This window comes from Palaemon carinicauda, chromosome 10, assembly GCF_036898095.1.
Source record: "Palaemon carinicauda isolate YSFRI2023 chromosome 10, ASM3689809v2, whole genome shotgun sequence".
Lineage (NCBI taxonomy): Eukaryota > Metazoa > Arthropoda > Malacostraca > Decapoda > Palaemonidae > Palaemon > Palaemon carinicauda.
In genome coordinates, this window is record NC_090734.1 from 127,632,032 (window position 1) to 127,651,518 (window position 19,487).

The 19,487-nt window shown below is 37.6% G+C and overlaps 1 protein-coding gene across 2 annotated transcripts in view; it reads right to left on the bottom strand.

The window, feature by feature from the left end:
* LOC137648736 (protein abrupt-like) overlaps positions 1–19,487 on the bottom strand; it is a 322,135-nt gene that overhangs the window by 63,137 nt on the left and 239,511 nt on the right. For both annotated transcript variants that reach the window (XM_068381806.1, XM_068381805.1), the window contains exons 2-5: positions 10,645–11,680; positions 9,907–10,155; positions 9,052–9,236; positions 4,483–4,616 (exon numbers count right to left, since the gene is read on the bottom strand). In XM_068381806.1, coding sequence (XP_068237907.1) covers positions 4,483–4,616; positions 9,052–9,236; positions 9,907–10,155; positions 10,645–11,581 — 1,505 coding nt within the window. In that variant the 5' untranslated portion in view covers positions 11,582–11,680. The remainder of the gene's footprint in view (positions 1–4,482; positions 4,617–9,051; positions 9,237–9,906; positions 10,156–10,644; positions 11,681–19,487) is intronic.

Consider the following 19,487-nt stretch of genomic DNA (forward strand, 5'->3'; position numbering starts at 1 on the left):
CGGTGCACACTATTAAAGGCTTTTTCATAGACCACAGATACCATCAAAAGTAGATTTCTATATTCTACGCATTGTTGTCCGTCTCAAAATAAAAATTTGGTCATTGCATTTTCTACCTTTTCTAAATCCTGCTTGTTCATCTCTCAGCTTTTCATCAATCTTCCTCTCTTAGTCTCTATTTAGAATAAGCATAATATATATTTTCATAATAATTGACGTAAGTGTTATGCCTCTGCAATTAGTGCAATCAATCAGGTCTTTTTTTTTTTTTTTTGCTATTTTCACCAACACTCCTAACTCCCATTCATCAGGCTTTGCCTCTTCATGTCACATTCTACAAAATAATCTTGTGAGTAGTCTGGGAGTCACTTCATTTTCGGCCAGTATCATCTGAGCAGTTATTCCATCGTATCCAGGGGCTTTTCATCTCTAGTTTTTTTAGAATAGGTTCGACTTCAAACACACTGAATTCATTCATGGGTACATCAAGGTCTTCATCAGCTTCAGGTATATCAATCTAATTATTCGCTTCATATCTCCTATTCATAACCTCACCAAAGTGTTCCATTCAACGTCGTCTTTCTTCATCTTCTGTTGCTATAACAGATCCAGCTCTCTTTTTGATGGCTATATGCTTCTTGTTCTTTACCCCAGTTGAGATTTCATTAGTAATTCTGTGAGCAATTCTTACACCATGGCCACTTCCTGAATTTATAGCTTCGTCAGCCTTATCTGCTTTCCTGTCTAAATATTCTCTCCAGTCATTCCTGGCTTTTCTTTTGACATCACTATCAATAATGGAATACTTAGCATGCTCTACCTTGTAATTTCCATTACTTCCTCGAAAATTTTTCTACTTTCTGAGATTGCGACGTTGCAATGAATACAGATAAGTTAAAGTAAATATGCGCAGGAGCTTTGAGGTTAAAAACCTAACTTCGAAGAAAACATCTGGAAAGAAGCTGCAGATACTTAATAGATTTAGCTTCACATTAATTTTCCAAGAGGGTTATCTGTATAACGAACTTCAAACGAATCGATTAATAGCGAATTAATTATCTTTAGTTTACAATGTAATCGTTTCATATTGTCTTTATGCTTGGCAAATCTTTTATCTTCATTTCCACAGTAGCTCTGAGTTTTATAATAATGCATCATAATTCAAATAAACCTAGAGATATTGTATACCTTTCAATCTGTCTTTGGGCATTTTACGGCTTTTATTGTTTTATATTTTCACATAGGGTCGAGCTCAGGGTATTATAAAAGAATGAAAGGAAACATCTCATAAATTTTTATTATCTTACAATGAAAATGTCAATACTTTATAGCCTCTGGACGCTTTGTATTTGTTTAACTTTTTCCTCTTCTTCCAAACACTGAAGAAAGACAACGCAATTCTTTTCAGACGCTTTTTTTATACTGTCTTTACCAGAAACCAGGGCGACTTTTGCATTTTCTTCACACGCTCACTTTTGGGTTTATATTAATCCTTTCTCTACATACCTTCTCTTTAAGGGCTCATATTTTGCCAAGGATTACTTATTTTATACAGTAAGTTCCTGGTTCCTTACGACCATAAATATCCTATGGATTACGACGTTTATAGTCTTATTCTTCTTCTTCTTCTTCTTGTCTGTGTTACTCAAAAGAACGACGCCACCAGCCTGCGGAAAACCTTGATCCCGGCGTCGACTTTGGTCACCATTAACCTGAGATCCTGCCTCGGATATTCCTGGAAGGAGTAGCGGGTGGTGCAATTGTTGACTTCCTTCCACCACCTCTGAGGGTTTTTCACGGATGACGGCGCTCGGTCGAAGTGGAGGCGTCGGCACAGCTCGCACATCGGGGGAGGCACCAACACCCGCCAGTACTTCCGCCAAAGGTGGTACCTGTTGTACAGGTCGGGACTCGAGCCCAGTCTGTGAAGAGTGAGATAGTGTGAGTTTGTAGAGGGTGGTTAAGTCAGTTATTTGTATACACATATTGCATGCACGACTCTTTAGCTTTGGTAAGCAGCTCTTCTAGGAGAAGGACACTCCAAAATCAAACCATTGTTCTCTCGTCTTGGGTAGTGTCATAGCCTCTGTACCATGGTCTTCCACTGTCTTGGGTTAGAGTTCTCTTGCTTGAGGGTACACTCGGGCACACTAGTCTACCTAATTTCTCTTCCTCTTGTTTTGTTAAAGTATTTATAGGAAATATTTATTTTAATGTTGTTACTGCTCTTGAAATATCTTTTCCCTTGTTTGCTTTCCTCACTGGCCTATTTTCCCTGTTGGGGCTCCTTGGCTTATAGCATCCTGCTTTTCCAACTAGGGTTGTAGCTTAATAATAATAATAATAATAATAATAATAATAATAATAATAATATTGGAATAGCATACAGACATATATCATTATCATCATCAGCCGTTGCTAGTTCACTGCAAGACAAAGTCCTTCAGACATGACCTTCCACTCTCGTCTGTTTATGTTCTTCATTCCAGTCTATACTAGAAAATTTTCCTAACTCGTCAATCCACCGTCTTCTCTTTCTTCCCCCGCTTTGTTTGCAATCTCTAGGGACCCATTTTCTTATTCGTAATGTCCATCTATTATCTGTCTGTCTGATAATATGTCTTTCCCTTGTCTATTTCTTTTTCTTACATGTCGTTAGATTATTCTCTACTTTAGATTGCTCTCGTATCCCTGTTGCTCTTTGTCTCTTAATGTTATTTCCGTCATTATTCTTTCCCTTAATCTTAGAGTTGTGACTCGCTAATGTTCTAAGGTTTTAGTAAGGCTCCAACTTTCTGTGTTTATGAATATCTTGGATTTTTATTTTGTTTATTGTTTTGGATAGATCTCCTAATTCTATTTCATCTCTAGTGGATTTTACCCTCATTTCCAATCTTTTCTTTGTTAGGTTTTTGGTCTTTTCTGATACCTTTCCTTGATCTTATTTGGGAACTTTTAAACCTATCTCTTGTGCTGATTCCAATGCAATTTTTGCTTGATTACTATTTATTTCTTCTTTACTTGCTTCCATTTCTTCATGCAGCTGGGAGTACCTATTTTGTTTGACTTTAACTCGTTCAACAGATACATATTTAACTAAATTAACTTTTCCACCGAGAATAAAATCTATTTCGTTTTTCGTTTCTCCATTTGGGTTTCTCTATGCCCATTTTCCATGTTCCTTTTAATGAAAAAAAGGTGTTTATAATTTCAAGATCGTTTCTCCCAATAAATTTTACAAGCATGTCTCCTATGTCATTTCTTGTGCCTACTCTAAATTTACCTACTGCTGATTCGCCTTTCTATTTTTTTTTTACCTACTATAGCACTAAAATCACCCAAAACAAATGCAAATTGAGTCATGTTTTCCAAACATCTATCCATCTATCTTTCTCTCTCTCTCTATAAACACACACACACACACACACACACACACACACACACATATATATATATATATATATATATATATATATATATATATATATATATATATATATATATATATATATATTATATTTATTTATATTTATGTATATATATTATATATATATATATGTATATATATATATATATATATATATATATATAAACTACGAAATAAATAAATGTTGAAATCGGTAGGCTAGCCTATTTTAGAAGATTAAACTTCATTTTTATAGACTAGCTAAATACAATCTAAAACTATTAAAAAAAACAGGAAAAATATAAATTTAACTGAAACTTGTGCATTATAATTTTACAATACAATATCTTCAACGCTGAAATTAAAAAAAAAAAAAAAATCGTCTAAGAAATAAAGGGGAACAATTTCATTTACTGAATTTGATTAGTTGCCGATAAAGAACAATTTTTAAATATTAAACTTTCTGTCAATTTTTAAATCTAATCATTTGTAAATTCCAAAGTTCAAACTTGCAGCAAATGTTTTTTTAATGTTGAAAAGGCTGACGCAAGTCTCTTTTTAGTTTATTTATGAAACGTCTGATTTAATGTTATCATTGATCTTAAAATATTTCATTTTATTTGTTCATTACTTTTCTTGTAGTTTATTTGTTTCCTTATTTTCTTTTCTCAATGTGCTAGTTTCCCGTTAGAGCCCTTGGGCTTAAAGCATCCTGCTTTTCTAACTAGGATTGTAGCCTAGTAATAATGATAACGATAATAACAATGCTACTACTACTACTACTACTACTACTACTACTACTACTACTACTAATAATAATAATAATAATAATAATAATAATAATATCAAAGACCGTATTTATCATGCAACAAGCAAGTGGGCCTTCGACTTGTTTTCTGTGTAGAGTTGATTCACTTTCTATATCTCCCTGTATTGTAGTTATATTTACCTTATTCTAAACAGCCTAAATGCCTTAAATGGCCATAGACTATTACAAATAGGTATGACCCACACTCTTCTCTCCAATCTTACTATACTTATTACTTGCTCCTGAAGACAGAAACATAAAAACTTACTTAATGAGGAGCTTCGCCAACTGAGGGGGCGTCAAGTCGGTGGCATCTATGTAGGAATGTGGAGGGAGGTAGTCCTGGTATCTGGCACCGCCGTAGACAACCGGTACTAGTCCGTAGTGGAGAGGGTACCACACCTGGGAAAGGACAAGATGGATTTCATTGTTAGTGGACCATTCAGTTCAAAAGACTGGAATGCTTTTTATAAAGTGCCATGTTCCGGTGCCTTTATGTATCATTTATCTAATTTACTTAAATACACACAAACATACACACACAAATATATATATATATATATATATATATATATATATATATATATATATATATATATATATATATATATATACATATATATACATATATATATGTATATATATATATATATATATATATATATATATATATATATATATATATATATATATATAATGAAATTTCCACTTATAGAAAGTTTCAGATTTACTAGAAAAGTGATTGAAAGTAATTTGTCTTTTTCCTAACTGTACAGACCCCCGTCCTTTATGTAGGATAGATCTACAGCGAATCTGGAGTACACAGCCGTTAAAATTTATAACGAGGTGTAAGTAATCCTACTGGTAGTTTCCTGTCAGCAGCGTGGAAGAACTGCCCTTAAGCCATCCCCCACCCCCGCCTGACTCACTGAACAAACCACTTTTCTTGCAGCTGGGACTTATGGGACTGGTGATGGCGAGCAAATTTGAGTAAAGGACTCAGGTTTGTAGTTAGGCAAAATACAAATTACTTTCAAATTTGTCATTTGTTCCGGTATATATACAAACCCTCGTCCTTTACATAGGAGATTCATTCATGGGTGTGTGGAAATCCTTATTCCAACTGGCTGGAAAATTAATCAGGGATGCCCTTCCTCAGATGGTGTACAGCGTGCAGAGTGAGGAACCCTTACACCTTGTGTTCCAGTGGCTTAGCATTCTCAGCAGGCCCACAGCCCATGCAACCAAGGATAGTGAGCAGAACGCACTCTGTTGTAATTCTATGAAGCCCTGAGTAATGGGTTTGCATTACTTTGGCATAGGTAAAACAATGGGTTTCCCAAGTTACATCACACTCCCCCTCATACGGAGTGTGAGGACGACACCTCTATAACTACTATAGAAATAACAACTCACTCAGCAGGGCTAACCTGTACACAGGACACACCCAGCTGACAGGATATTGGATGCTGTGCCTCAAGAGAGAGGAAGGGAAAGAAAAGACAAGGCCAGCCATTCTTACATTCACCCTAGTCTACCACGTAACCTCTGCCCTCAATCTGGAGGCTTGAGCTAATGGTCCCGTCTTGCTACAGGCAATGAATTCTGATGACCTGATGTAGAAGTGGTCTGTGGTTGTTTGAACAAGACTGCTCAGTAGAGGAGGGAGTCCTGGCTAGCTTTCCTCCACTTTTCTGCTACTGTGTCTACATCCTCCATCGAAAACAAGGTAGGACTTTTGATGGAGGCATTACAGAGGTTTAAGACCTCTCTGCGAACATAAGAAACTCAATGGCTCTTGCCCCAATAAGGACTAAGTTCTTAAAAGCCTTACATTTGATGGGGTCTGAATGTTCTTCAGTAACAGCGAGAAAACCGATGGTACCCCACCAGTGGTCCACACAGGAGGCTGCCTGGAGACTTACCATGGCCGTGCTCTCCATGTTAGAGCATCAGACCTCACAAAGGTAACTGGTTGAGAGGCTAACCAGTCTGTTAACATTCCATAAACCAGGGCTGACATCGCATGGTCAAGTGGCAAGGGCGAAGGGAAAGCCCCTTGCCTCTTATAGTATTTACATTGGCATACAAATGCTGGAGGAATAATCCTGGTAGACTTTCCTGCCCTCAGTGAGACTCTCCTCACTGACACCTGCGCGTCAGCCCTATCCTGAGCTTATGAGTCCAGAGTCTAACAGGCAAATTCTAATCTGGGTCTGTCGGCTCTGGGGGTTCTGCGAAGCCTACCAATGACTGCATTTAGCGACTTTGGAAAAGAGGAAGGAGCCTCGCCTAAGCCATTCCCATTCCTAATGCAGGAGAGAACCTGCAGAAAGGCGGAGTTCGCTTTGCCCTCCTCTGTATCATCAGCCATCAGACAAGCCGGTTGAAGGAGAGAGCCATCAGAGGTGTCAGTCTTTTCTAATGAATTGTCAAAGTCTTCCACCTCTGGCGCCGTTTCCGACCAGTGCCGAGATGTGTCAAAATCCAAAGGTGTTTCTCCATTTTGCTTCTGGTACGGGGAACGAGATATAAAGGTGCCTTCTCTAATGCCTCTCTCAGAAGAGGGAAGTGCCGCTACAGGCTGGACTTCCTTCAAAGTTCCTGGGTCAATACTCATGCAAGCAGCCTTGTACTTAGGAACTGTTTTCTTGTCTTTACTAGCAGACACTATCCTATCTATCAACACCCTCGTATCAAGATCAACAAAATGCGATGGAAACTGATGACTCAGTTAAAGGCAAAGGTGAACAAGATATTATCTCAATGGGCGAAGGCCAATACCTGTCCATGTAAGAGATTTCTATAGATCTTAAACCTCTATGAAGTCTATGGCAAAAGGTGTTACCTGGAGGGAGAGTCAACTGCTGTTGACGTTTACGATGTTTATCGTGCAACTTAATAGGCACTATACCTAATCCATTCAATTGGGGAATCGTCCTCTGCAGAGCCTGAGACCTAACTTCATCAGGTAAATCATGCATTTAAGAGAATTGCATGTGTCAGTCTAACCTAGAGAAATGTATCCCTTGGACCAGTTCAGGGTACTCCAGGACACATACCAGGATTGAATTGCCTTGTGTATCTTTAGAGACTTGTAGTTTATGGTTAAATGATGAGTACATGAAAGGTGCATGCAATAGCACAACTGTTCTAGACACCTGTGGCATAAGACCCTGGTATTGTTTACTTGATATCCAATATGAGTCAGCTGAGGCACAGCATGTACAAGGTGACCAGCGAGTCCTGCAAGTGTATGCATTGATGTAGTGCATTGATGGGTGAGGTGGGTTGATGCACGTCCCTTTCCCTCTGGGACAGGGGACTGAAGTATGCACTTGGATACCTGGCGATCATGCACAGGAAGCATGAAGCACTCACGAGCATAAGCACTCCTACAATCTAGAGCACATAAGTAACTTTCATAAAGATCATACTCACCCAGTCTATCAGGTGTGAGAGCGAGCTAAAAAGACATGTTCTAGGTGATGGTTGTGAGAGAGCTCTGAAGAGCTAAAGTGCTAAAGAACAGGCGAGGGCTACACTTCTGAACTTGCTGTAAGAAAGCTGAAGGCCGTTATATGATTTTGCGTTTCTGTCCTACATCAGGCTTCGAAGGGCCAACAAGCTCAGCAGGTGGGCAGGCATGTCTGCTCACTTGTTGAGAGACAAGTTGCCCATCAACACCCATACGTCATCCTAAGGGGGAGAATGCAGAAGGAGCTCTCCCAAGGGGGATTCCAATTGAAGGTTCTTCAGGAAGAGCCCCTGCGAAGGAGGCGCTAAGCTCTGAAGGGAAGAGACGAGGCATCTTTGGCAGGAGCAAAAACTCCCTCCTGCCTAGCCCCCCAAGCCAGCACCTTCACCAGCCTATCCTTGAAGGAAGAGCCCTTCAAGCCCAAGGAAGACCACAAGATATGTAACACATTCAACTGGTTATCAGACTCCCCTCGAGAGGAACGCTCTCCGGTTTCGTTAGGAGAAACGGGAGGGTCTGCATGCATCAAAGGTTGCCTTAAAGTTAAAGAGCCATCGCTCTTTCTGAAGCAAGCTCCAAAGGAGGCCGACTGGAAAGAGACAGCGGGGATTGTACCGGGGGGATTAGGAGAAAAGTCAGGACTTCTTCAACTTCGAGGAATACCCCAAAGGTGAAGAATCTCTTTAGGACTTATTTTTCCTCTATCTTATGTCTCTGACTGGGAGGATGGTCACTTCCGGCAGTCGTCGTAGGGAGAGGCCTGGCTGCAGGAGTGTTCTCTGTAAGCCGGGCACAAAAGTGAGATCGGTCTCCTTACTGATCATGAAGGTGCCACACTTACAGCCCGACACCCCCGCATAACCAGCATCTTCACTGAAGCAAACACGCCCAAACATGCTGGAAAAGAGAAAATTAGCGCAAGCCAGCACTCTAGAGGTGAGAACATACATTTACACCATCACCTGAAATCAAAGTGATTATTCAATGAGTCAGGGGGAAGGGTGTGCATTCCTGCTTCCGACAAGTAACTACAGGTCAGATTGTTTACACCTAGTTATACATTTCAACGGCAGCGTACTCCAGCGTCATTGTAAATCTATCCTATGTAAAGGACGTGGGTTTTTATATGTTCCAGAACAATTCAATATTTTAGACTAACCATTTTTCCCATCATCAGGGCTAAAACATGAACTTGAACAGAAATTATTAGACACTAATCTGTTAAATGTTTAGATACAATTGATGTTGTAAGAATCATTACAACTACATTGAAATGATAAAGATGAAAAAGGAAGACTTTCCCTAAAATGCTGATCCTAAGAATAATAAGAAACCGACGAACAAACTAATAAAATCTACCTTTTCCGTAATATAGTCATCACACATGCTATTCTCGAAGGCCAAGTAGAACTTGTAGTTAGTAGCCAAGACCTCCGAGTAGCAGTAGCTATCATGATGCGTTTTCCCGCAAGTCAGAGGACCGCATTTGCCGTAGATGTCAACATCCACGTGTTTCATCAGTTCCTGGACGTACAGCTCGCGACCTGGGAAAAGGAAGTCCAGTGTGTGGGAAATCGTAGAAGATTTATTTAGAAGTATGGCTAAATTATGGAGGGTTCAAAGCGAGAGTTAAAAATATGTACGATTTTCATTTATACATTATAATGGGAACTTAGATTTTTTAAGTGTATGCAGTTGTATGTAATGTATTGTAAAATAGTAAATATGCATCATAAGATTATTTTGTATCTATGAAACACTCATATTCATATACGAGTATATACATAAGTTACGATTATTTAGGATTCTCAAATTATCTATATTACAAATAAAATTTGTTTTATCTGCAGCTTAACATTATACAAGTTGTGCGTTCACTTATAACTTCAATATTTATCAGTCGTGATTAAAAACAATTCATGTCTTAAAAATTTGCCAGCGTGGATTTTTTTAAAGTAAATAGATGTCTTTATTTTTTTTTCATTTAATAAGTGATAGTCCGTCAGAGTCTCTCAAAACAAATCCATTCCTTCTCTATAAAAAATTCTCAAGTCATCAAACGTAAAACAAGACTTAAACAAAATAGATATACTCCATAGGTGGAATTCATCACAATGTAAAGTCCTGGTGGAAGGTTTTGGAAGTCTTGCAACATGCAATCCAACAAGTCCCAGATGCCGAGGATGTTGATGAATAGACTTTGAGATGACTGACCCGACCAGGTGTTGCAATGCGACACCATCCACGCGATCAACTTCCTTTTGTCAGGTGGATGGGAGGAGGAGGTCCCTTCACTCTCGCTGCTGTTGAAGAGGCGTCCTTCGAAGGACTCTGACGTCCCTGGAGTAGGAGGTGAGTGAGTAAAGTCTAGTGTGGTGTCGTTCTGCATAAGGGCCTTCAGGTACTCTCGGTAAGTTTCATCTGACGGGTTGGGGAGGCCAGGGCGAGTTACGTTCGGGTCACCTGCAAGATAGGGCATTAATATCTCTCTCTCTCTCTCTCTCTCTCTCTCTCTCTCTCTCTCTCTCTCTCTCTCTCTCTCTCTCTCTCTCTCTCTCTCTCAGAGAAAATGACGTAGAGTGCCATTTTTAAAGCTTCACTTGTTCATATAAAGGGAACAACCTACGACACCTAGAAAATAATTATATATTCATAGTTATGATATATACTGTAGGCTAAGTGATAGATGGTAAACATTTTTGAAATATGAAATAGCATTTAGTAGAAATCATCTGATGGTCAGATGCCTTCAAAACATTAACCATTAATTTCAAATTGAAGTCCATGTTTACTTAGATTAAGGCATACCATGATGTCACTGGTATGACTGAGGTTTTTTTTCTATATCTATTGGTTGATAAAAAAATATATGTATGAGCTTACCAATACCCAAACACAATGCAAGTAAATTTTATCTTTTGTCCTTATCTTTATAAACAAGGGTACACTTACCCCCTTGGATGGGCTGGATACCTCCATACAACAGAAGGAGATCAGAGTCTCTATGATAAGTATAGGTCCAATTGAAGAATCCATCCGGAACTTGATCGAGTCCGGCATTCTCCATACCAGGGGCTTCGTGGTACAGCCAAATGTACCGCTGGTGGGGCTTTCGTACTCTAGGAATAGCACGGGACTTGAAGTCCCTGGCGTGGAATATAACGGCGTCCGCATCCAGGGCCTTTGACAGGTCGTAGGTGAAGACGCAGTTCGAGACGGGGCAGTGGTGGCCTTCGAGGTCAGTACTATTTCCAAAGATGCCCGTCCAGTTGCGACGGCCGAAAAATCGAGTGTACAGGACCACCACTTTTGGAGCATCAGTTACAATTGTACTGTTATTGCTATGCGTTTCTCTTTGAACATCTGGACGACTCAAGTTACTGCTGTCGTTATTAACATACTCATAATCGATTGTTTCCAGGTCACGGCCGTGTTTCATGATTTTCGCCAACGGCTTCCTGTGAATCCTCTCCCTTATGCTAGAGGCTTCCTTCGCGGTCTGACTCAGCAAGGCAGCAGCCGCCTTCTGCCTCCTCTCGTGGGCAGCAATGACCTTCCCTACGAAGAATTTGATGACGGCGTATTCGATCTTTTCAAAGAAGCTCTCGCTATACTCGCTGTCAGTTTGTGCATCGATTGGACTGGCATCTCTGGTCGAATGATTAGTTCTACTACTGTTGGAAGAGGAGGAGTTGTAGGCCACCCTCTCAGGCCAGGGAACCCGCTGACTCTGCGTGGTGGCGCTGAACTGGAAGATGAAGAACATCATGATGGCGATGAAAATCGAAGCCCGATAGAGCTTCTTCTGTAGGGCCCTCCTCGAGCGTTGGTTCTGGCAAGGGAGCAAGACAGGACCGCCGGAGGTTCTCCTGATGGTACCAGAACCCATGGTTTGTACTTTCAGTTGTCTTTTGCACAGATATGACCTCCTTCATTGGCTGTTGTTGCTTTGTATATTAGTCGGTGAAATGTTTGAGGTTGAGCCGGTCTGGAAAAATTAGAATTGTATCAGCAACATTAAAAACAAAAATACGAACAACGACAAAAGCAAAAATTATAAGCAAAACAATAAAAACGACGACAGTAATAATAGAAGTAATAATGCCAATAATGATGATAAAATAAAAACAATGAAAGTTTGAACTGAAAGTCATATTCCCTAAACTCAGAAAAATTAGATAAAAATAAAATTAGAATGTGATAATTACCGTATTGATAATAATAATGATAAGAAAAATTGGATAAAATGGAGGTCTAATATAAATAATTACATCTAGTGAACTCAAGACAAGAATTATTTATCATTTGAAACGACTTACGTAAAAAACCAGGGAAGCCACTTTGCACCAGGCAGGGGCAGACTGCCAACAGTGCGTCATGACTGAAGCTGGGGGTTTAAATTTTCAAGGTAATAACCTTAGTCTGAGGTAATTTGCATATTTTCAAGGTAATTTTGAAGCTAGTGATGTTTGTACGGTATTTTCGGTTTTATTAGCTTCAAATTTAAGGAAATTCGAAAAGTTTTAAGATATTCTAAGTTAAAAAGCAGCAGCATCTAAGGTAATGGTCACATGCTCAAGTTTAAAAAGTGAAGGTAAGCAATCACAAAGGGTAGGTCTTCTTGCCTTTGAACTAAGAACTCTCTTCCTCCCTTCGTGTTTCAAAATTTATATAACCTTCCTCTTTTTGAAGGGTAAGTTTGTCTTCATTCAACAAGAAAGGGGTATTAAGATAAACACATTTTTTATTGATGTGGCATAACTTGATTTTTATACGAAAAAGATCTAGTTATTTTGTTACAAGCATCAAGATTACCATTGACTTATCTACCAGACAAGAGAGAGAGAGAGAGAGAGAGAGAGAGAGAGAGAGAGAGAGAGAGAGAGAGAGAGAGAGACTTTAAATCCTAATTATTATAAACAGTGTACATCTTAAATATCACGTATTTTATGTTTTAACTCTGTTTATTTCCAAGGCATCGTTATGAACCATTCCCACTTATATCAAACACCCAGGGTCTGTTGCAAGCGTCGTACCATTGTAACTTGGGATGAGGTTGCTGGCATCATTGTAATTTGATATTCATTGTTATTTGTTCGATATTTTTCATAATTGTTTATTAATTCATATATTACATAAAATCTTGTACAGCTAGTTTAGACTGGCCCTACTTATCAGCCATTTAATTGCCTCATTCTATTTTCCTTGTTGGGGCCCCTGGGCAAAATTATAGCATCCTGCTTTTCCAACTAAGGCTGTAGCTTAGCAAGTAATAATAATAATAATAATAATAATAATAATAATAATAATAATAATAATAATAATACTCGTTCATAAATATTACATATAACTTTAGAAATCCGTTTTAGGATTATTTAAAAAAATATATATATAATAGATTAGGACCGTGAAGGATTTTAGGGTCTATGATTGCAAGCATGAATTTACTCTGAGAATCACGAAGGTGGTTGTTAAATAGATTATTATTCGGCATATCATTGGCGACTGGTTGAATAAGGTTCCGGTGTGATAATGTGGCTTTGCCATAAAATAATGTTCATCAAAATTGTAATTTAATATTCATTATCATTTTCTCGATATTTTTCATATTTGTTTATTTATTTATTGCATAAACTCGTGTATTGTTGATTTAGACTTGCCCTACCCATCAGCCATTCAATTGCCTCATACGTTTCATTTCAGGTTTGTGCAACGCCCTACGTCACCCATTCGGGGTCCAGTTGACAGCATTGATAAAATGACCGCAATATTTCGTATTTTGAACACGACAATTTAAAAACCAGAAACAGGAACCACAGCTGTGTATTGGAGAAAGTGATGATGCACCATAAACAGGCATATGTTAGGAGGCATTGTGATTGAAAAATATATTTACTTACTCACTTTAAGGGCAGTTTCCGTGGTCCTTTACAGCAGGGGAACTCTACCCCCTACAGGACCTTCACAGTCTTTTTATCATGTTCGTTCAAAAGCATTCAACATTCCACACCGCATTTTGGTCGTTTATTATCATATCCATACTATCGAAAAACTTTGAGAACAAGAAAGTCTTCAGTTTCCTCTTGTAAGCCTAAATATCTTCAGTCTGTCGGATGTCTCGTGGGAGGTTATTGTATAGTCTCGGGCAGCACATTTAAGCCCACAGTAAAAATATATCTAGGTCTGAAACCATCTGTAACTATTCTCGTGTGAACACGATTTGTTGCCTGCACAAATATGTAGCAATTCTCTTAGATATTTTGGACGTCCACCACTGATGTTGAAAGGCACTAACCCAACTTTTGCTCACTGGCACGGTTCAAGTAATTATACAGTGTCGTGTGAATGAGTACGCACGCAATAAAAGGTAGTAGGTTAGCCAAGGCACCAGCTATGTGTTAGTAACCTCTCTTAATCCTGGTGTTTAGCAAACACAGTACAGGGAAGACATGAACATCGCTTGGATTTCTGCGAGCAATTGGCAGTTTTAGTAGGGCGCATCCGCAACAGGTGGCGCTGAAATGATCGTCTTCTACTTGCTTATTCAAGTCAGTTTTACCAGATGGACATATTTCACAAGCGTTCTTTTCGAACTATGATGGGTGCTTTTTGTCGGGCTTGATATATATTTATGCTACACTATGGATAAAACAAAATTTGTAATTAAAAAAACGTACTCGTGGTTTTTCTATTCTCATTTAAGCTAATGATTATGTTGTATTTCCATCCTTCTCAGGGGAATTTGGAATCTAACAATCTGGTAACGCAAAATCAAGTCTTCAAAACAATTGTAGCCATAATTAAAAGAAAAAAAAAAGGTTGCACATGTTAAATATATCGCCCTTCAAGCATAAACTGTTACTTAATGGTGCATTTTCCACGATCATTTATCGATGCAAAGTTAAGGTAAGGTTGTATATTGAATGCATATATAATTATAACTTGTAGAATGTGTACTTTATCGAAGTCCGAGATTATACATTGAAACAGTGCCTAATAGATGCTAAGGCCACATCGAGAGGCCCTTATTTTACTAATGTAAGTGCAAACTTGTACCTCTAAGAAATAAAAATCCCATTAAATGAGGAAAAATATTAGACCATCCACCACTTTTCTTCCCCCATCCTAGTTTAAGTCTTAGGCACAGGTCCTATTTCGGATGCATATCTTTCACATATTCCGTAAGTTATATTTGCAATATTATATATACACGAAATACACAGCCTAACTTTAACTTGCGTTTTGTAAATGGACAATCAACAAGATATATAAGTTTGAACAAGAATATACTGTAGGTAGTCTAATAATCAATATGATTCAATATAGATCTATAGAAAATCACTAGAACAGTAACATTAAAATAAATATCTCCAATATAAACTATAAGAACTTTAACAAAACAAGAAGAGAAAAAGATAGAATAGTGTACTAGAGTGTACCCTTAAGCAAGAGAACTCTAACCCAAGACAGTGGAAGACCATGGTACAGAGGCAGTGGCACTACCCAAGACTAGAGAACAATGGCTTGATTTTGGAGTGTCCTTCTCCTGGAAGAGCTGCTTACCATAGCTAAAGAGTCTCTTCTACCCTTACCAAGAAAGCAAAGATAGACCATGCTTTTCTATTCCTTAAAAAGATAGACAATTTGTGCTCATGTAAGATGCAAATGTAGACCATTATTTTCTACATATTGTGATAGCACCTGCGTAGGAATTGTTCCCTAATATAGTGTCTGGTTGACCAGTCGTAGAGCTAATGTACTGAGACTGAGTGAAGTTTTTTGTTTTCTTTTCTTGTATTAACATTTCCCTTTTGCTTCAATTCGAAAGTTGGGATAAGTGAAGGATTGTTAAATCAGGTGAGGCTGAAGAAATACTAAGTAGAATGTCCGTAAGATGTAATGTAAAATATTATTATATTTATTATTAAATGCTAAGCTACAACCCTATCTGGAAAAGCAAGATTCTATAAGCCCAAGGGCTCCAACAAGGAAAATAACCCAATGAGGAAAGGAACTAAGGAAATAATACACTACAAGAGAAGTAACGACCAATTAAAATAAATAAAGGTAACATTTAATTGCGAGATTTAACCCATAATGTCCAATGAATATGGAGATGAGTATTGTATATTTTTCTATTTCTTCTCTTGGACTGTGTTTATTACCAGTAAACTATAGGAGAATCCACTTTATCTTTCGTAATACAATACTGTGTTGTAATTGGAAGAAATCTAAATATCTGTTGTAATATCTGGTTGGAATGATATGTAAAATACGTTGAATTTGCTTAGTTTGTGTAGGGCGTTGTTGCCAGATATTGCAAGATGGGCTGGAGAGCTAGAGGAAGGCAGGCGATGTAAAAGTTACGGATTTAGTACTGAAATTATAAATTTTACATATTTATCTAGTGAGAAAATTTATGCATTATAACATTCATTATCATTGTATAATTAATTGCTTTCATAGTATCATATTTTGTATTTCAGGTTTGTACAAGGCAGGCAAAATGTTTAGGCCTAACAACTAAATAGTTACACAGCCTCTGTAGCATGGTGTTCTACTGTCTTGGGTTAGAGTTCTCTTGCTTGAGGGTACACTCAGGCACTATTCTATCTAATTTCTCTTCCTCTTGTTTTGTTAAAGTTTATATAGGTGATATACGCGATTTATTTTTTATATAGGAAAAATTTATTTTAATGTTACTGTTCTTAAACTATTTAATTTTCCTTGTTTCCTTTCCTCAATGGGCTATTTTCCTTGTTGGAGCCCCTGGGTTTATAGCATCCTGCTTTTCCAACTAGGGTTGTAGCTTAGCAATTAATAATAATAATAATTTAATTGGTTGTGAATTTGTGATTTTGATAATGAGGAATGGAGTGCAATGCCCAGTAAATAACAGGAGACTAGAAGTGCAAGTATAGATAAATGACATGAAACGATATCGGTTTCTTATTATAGGTACTAGTGCACGCGACCCGTCAAAAAATGACAGCTAAATGCACGTACGCACGCACAAATATTCAACCATTCCCACCACCTCCCCCTTTCCTTACTAAAAACAGTTGGTTTTGCAATTTGAGGGAGATTGTGGTTTCCAATTGTACCTCTCGGGGAACCCCTATCACCAGGGCATGGCTGCTGCCTCTCCCCTTCCCGCTCAACGTGACAATATATATATATATATATATATATATATATATATATATATACATATATATATACATATATATATATATATATATATATATATATATACTGTATATATATGTACATGTATGTAAATATATGTATATATATATATATATATATATATATATATATATATATATATATATATATACAGTATATATATATATATATATATATATATATATATATATATATATATATATATATATATATATATATATATATATAAGGGAGGACTGCCCAAACAGTTTCATCTTGTTCGTAATAATAGGTATACAGTCAATTCTAATAGCCAGGCCATTTCCATCATGAGGCTCAATACTACACAGTATTCTAGAAGTTTTATCGCAGCTGTGACCAAGTTGTGGAATGATCTTCCCAATGGGGTAGTTGAATAGGTAGAACTTCAAAAGTTCAAACTTGTAGCAAGTGTTTTTATGTTGAACAGGCTGACATAAGTCTTTCTATAGCTTATATATGAAATACCTGTTTTGATGTTATACTCTTTTCAAAATATTCTATTTTAATTGTTCATTATTTCTCATATCATTTATATATTATTATTTCCTTTCATCACTGGGCTATTTTTCTTTGTTGGAGCCCTTGAGCTTATAGTATCTTTCTTTGCTAAGGTTGTAGCTTAGCTAATAGTAGTGGTAATAACAATATTAATATTAATGATAATAATAATAATAATACAGTGAAAGTAAATAGTAAAACATTACCTGAGTAGCTTATAAGTTAAGTGAATTAGTTAACGCTCTTATTATAAATAAGTATATTAAGAAGATCCCGTAAAACCGTTTTTATCAAAGACTGTCAACCTATAGTAATAAAAATAACCTCAGGGAGATTAGAGCTACGTGACCTAAGATTACCTGAAAGTCTTCCAGTTGAGATTATATGAAATCTGTGAAGTAATTTGCCTGTGATTGCCAGGTGAAGGGTACAATGATGATTAGTGTTTTTGTGTAAAGATTTCAAGAATGTGACCAGATAATTTAAATTATTATTATTATTATTATTACTATTATTATTATTATTATTATTATTATTATTATTATTATTATTACTTGCTAAGCTACAACCCTAGTTTGAAAACCAAGGTGCTATAAGCTCAAGGGCTCCAACAGGGAAAATATCCCAGTGAGGATAGGAAAATTAACAATGAAATAAAATATTTTAAGAACAATGACAACATTGAAATAAATATTTCATATATAAACTATCAAAACTTCAATAAAACAAGAGGGAGAGAAACAATACTGTATAGAATAGTGCGCCGGAGTGTACCCCCAAGCAAAAGAACTCTATAACAAGACAGTGGAAGTTCATGGTATAAAGGCTATGGGACTGCCCAAGAACAATGGTTTGGTTTTGGAGTGTCCTTCTCCTGGAAGAGCTGCTTACCAAAGCTGAAGAGTCTTTTCTATCCTTACCAAGAGGAATGTAGCCACTGAACAATTACAATGCAGTAGTTAAGCCCTTGAACATGGAAGAACTGTCCGGTAATCTTAGTGTTGTCAGTTGTATGAGAACAGGTGACAATATGAAAAGAATAGGCCAAACTATTCGGTGTATGTGTAGGCAAAAGGAAAATGAGCCGTAACCGGAGAGAAGGATCCAATATAGTACTGTGTGGCCTGTCAATGACTCTCTAGTGGTAGCATCTATGGAGGATTCGTAGGATATCATGACAGTGGACACTTCCGTGAAATAAGCTTCAAGTTAATATGTTATTCAAAGGTTGTTAAATAACAATGAGAGAGAGAGAGAGAGAGAGAGAGAGAGATTCGAAGGTTGTTAAATAACAATGAGAGAGAGAGAGAGAGAGAGAGAGAGAGAGAGAGAGAGAGAGAGAGAGAGAGAGAGATTCGAAGGTTGTTAAATAACAACGAGAGAGAGAGAGAGAGAGAGAGAGAGAGAGAGAGAAGGTTGAAATAACAATGAGAGAGAGAGAGAGAGAGAGAGAGAGAGAGAGAGAGATTCGAAGTTGTTAAATAACAATGAGAGAGAGAGAGAGAGAGAGAGAGAGAGAGAGAGAGAGAGAGAGAGAGAGAGAGAGAGAGAGAGAATATCATGCTACCACTTAATTATAACAATAAAAAGGTTCATGTCATCAATAATTGACCTTGGAATTCATGCAATCACGATTGGAATTTCGGTATGCCTCTGGGATTTCGTCATCAGCCTGTAGTAGTTGCCGTCTCGCACCAGAGGATAGGATTTTTATGCGTTTTTATCACGGGAGAGGACTGCCACTTGTTTCTCATGCCTCGTGACGTCATCAATAGTGGAAAGAATGACTTTCTTCGATGGTGGTTGACCATTTGTGTTAGGAGGCTATTAAACACCCACTGAGACTATTAATAGGACTTCGACCACTGCGCTTGCTTGCTTGGCCTAATTGCCTTCACGCTAGATTTCTAAAATCTGTAGCAAGTTTCCTGAGCATTTCGTGAGCTCAATGCTCATCTTCAATGAATGCGTGAGAGCGTGCGTGCGTGAATGTGTTCATACATTCTAAAGCAATGTCAGCTCTTCAGTTTACAATAATTTTGGAATTTTAAAAGGACCTTTATTGCTTGCATTGTTCCCACTTTTGA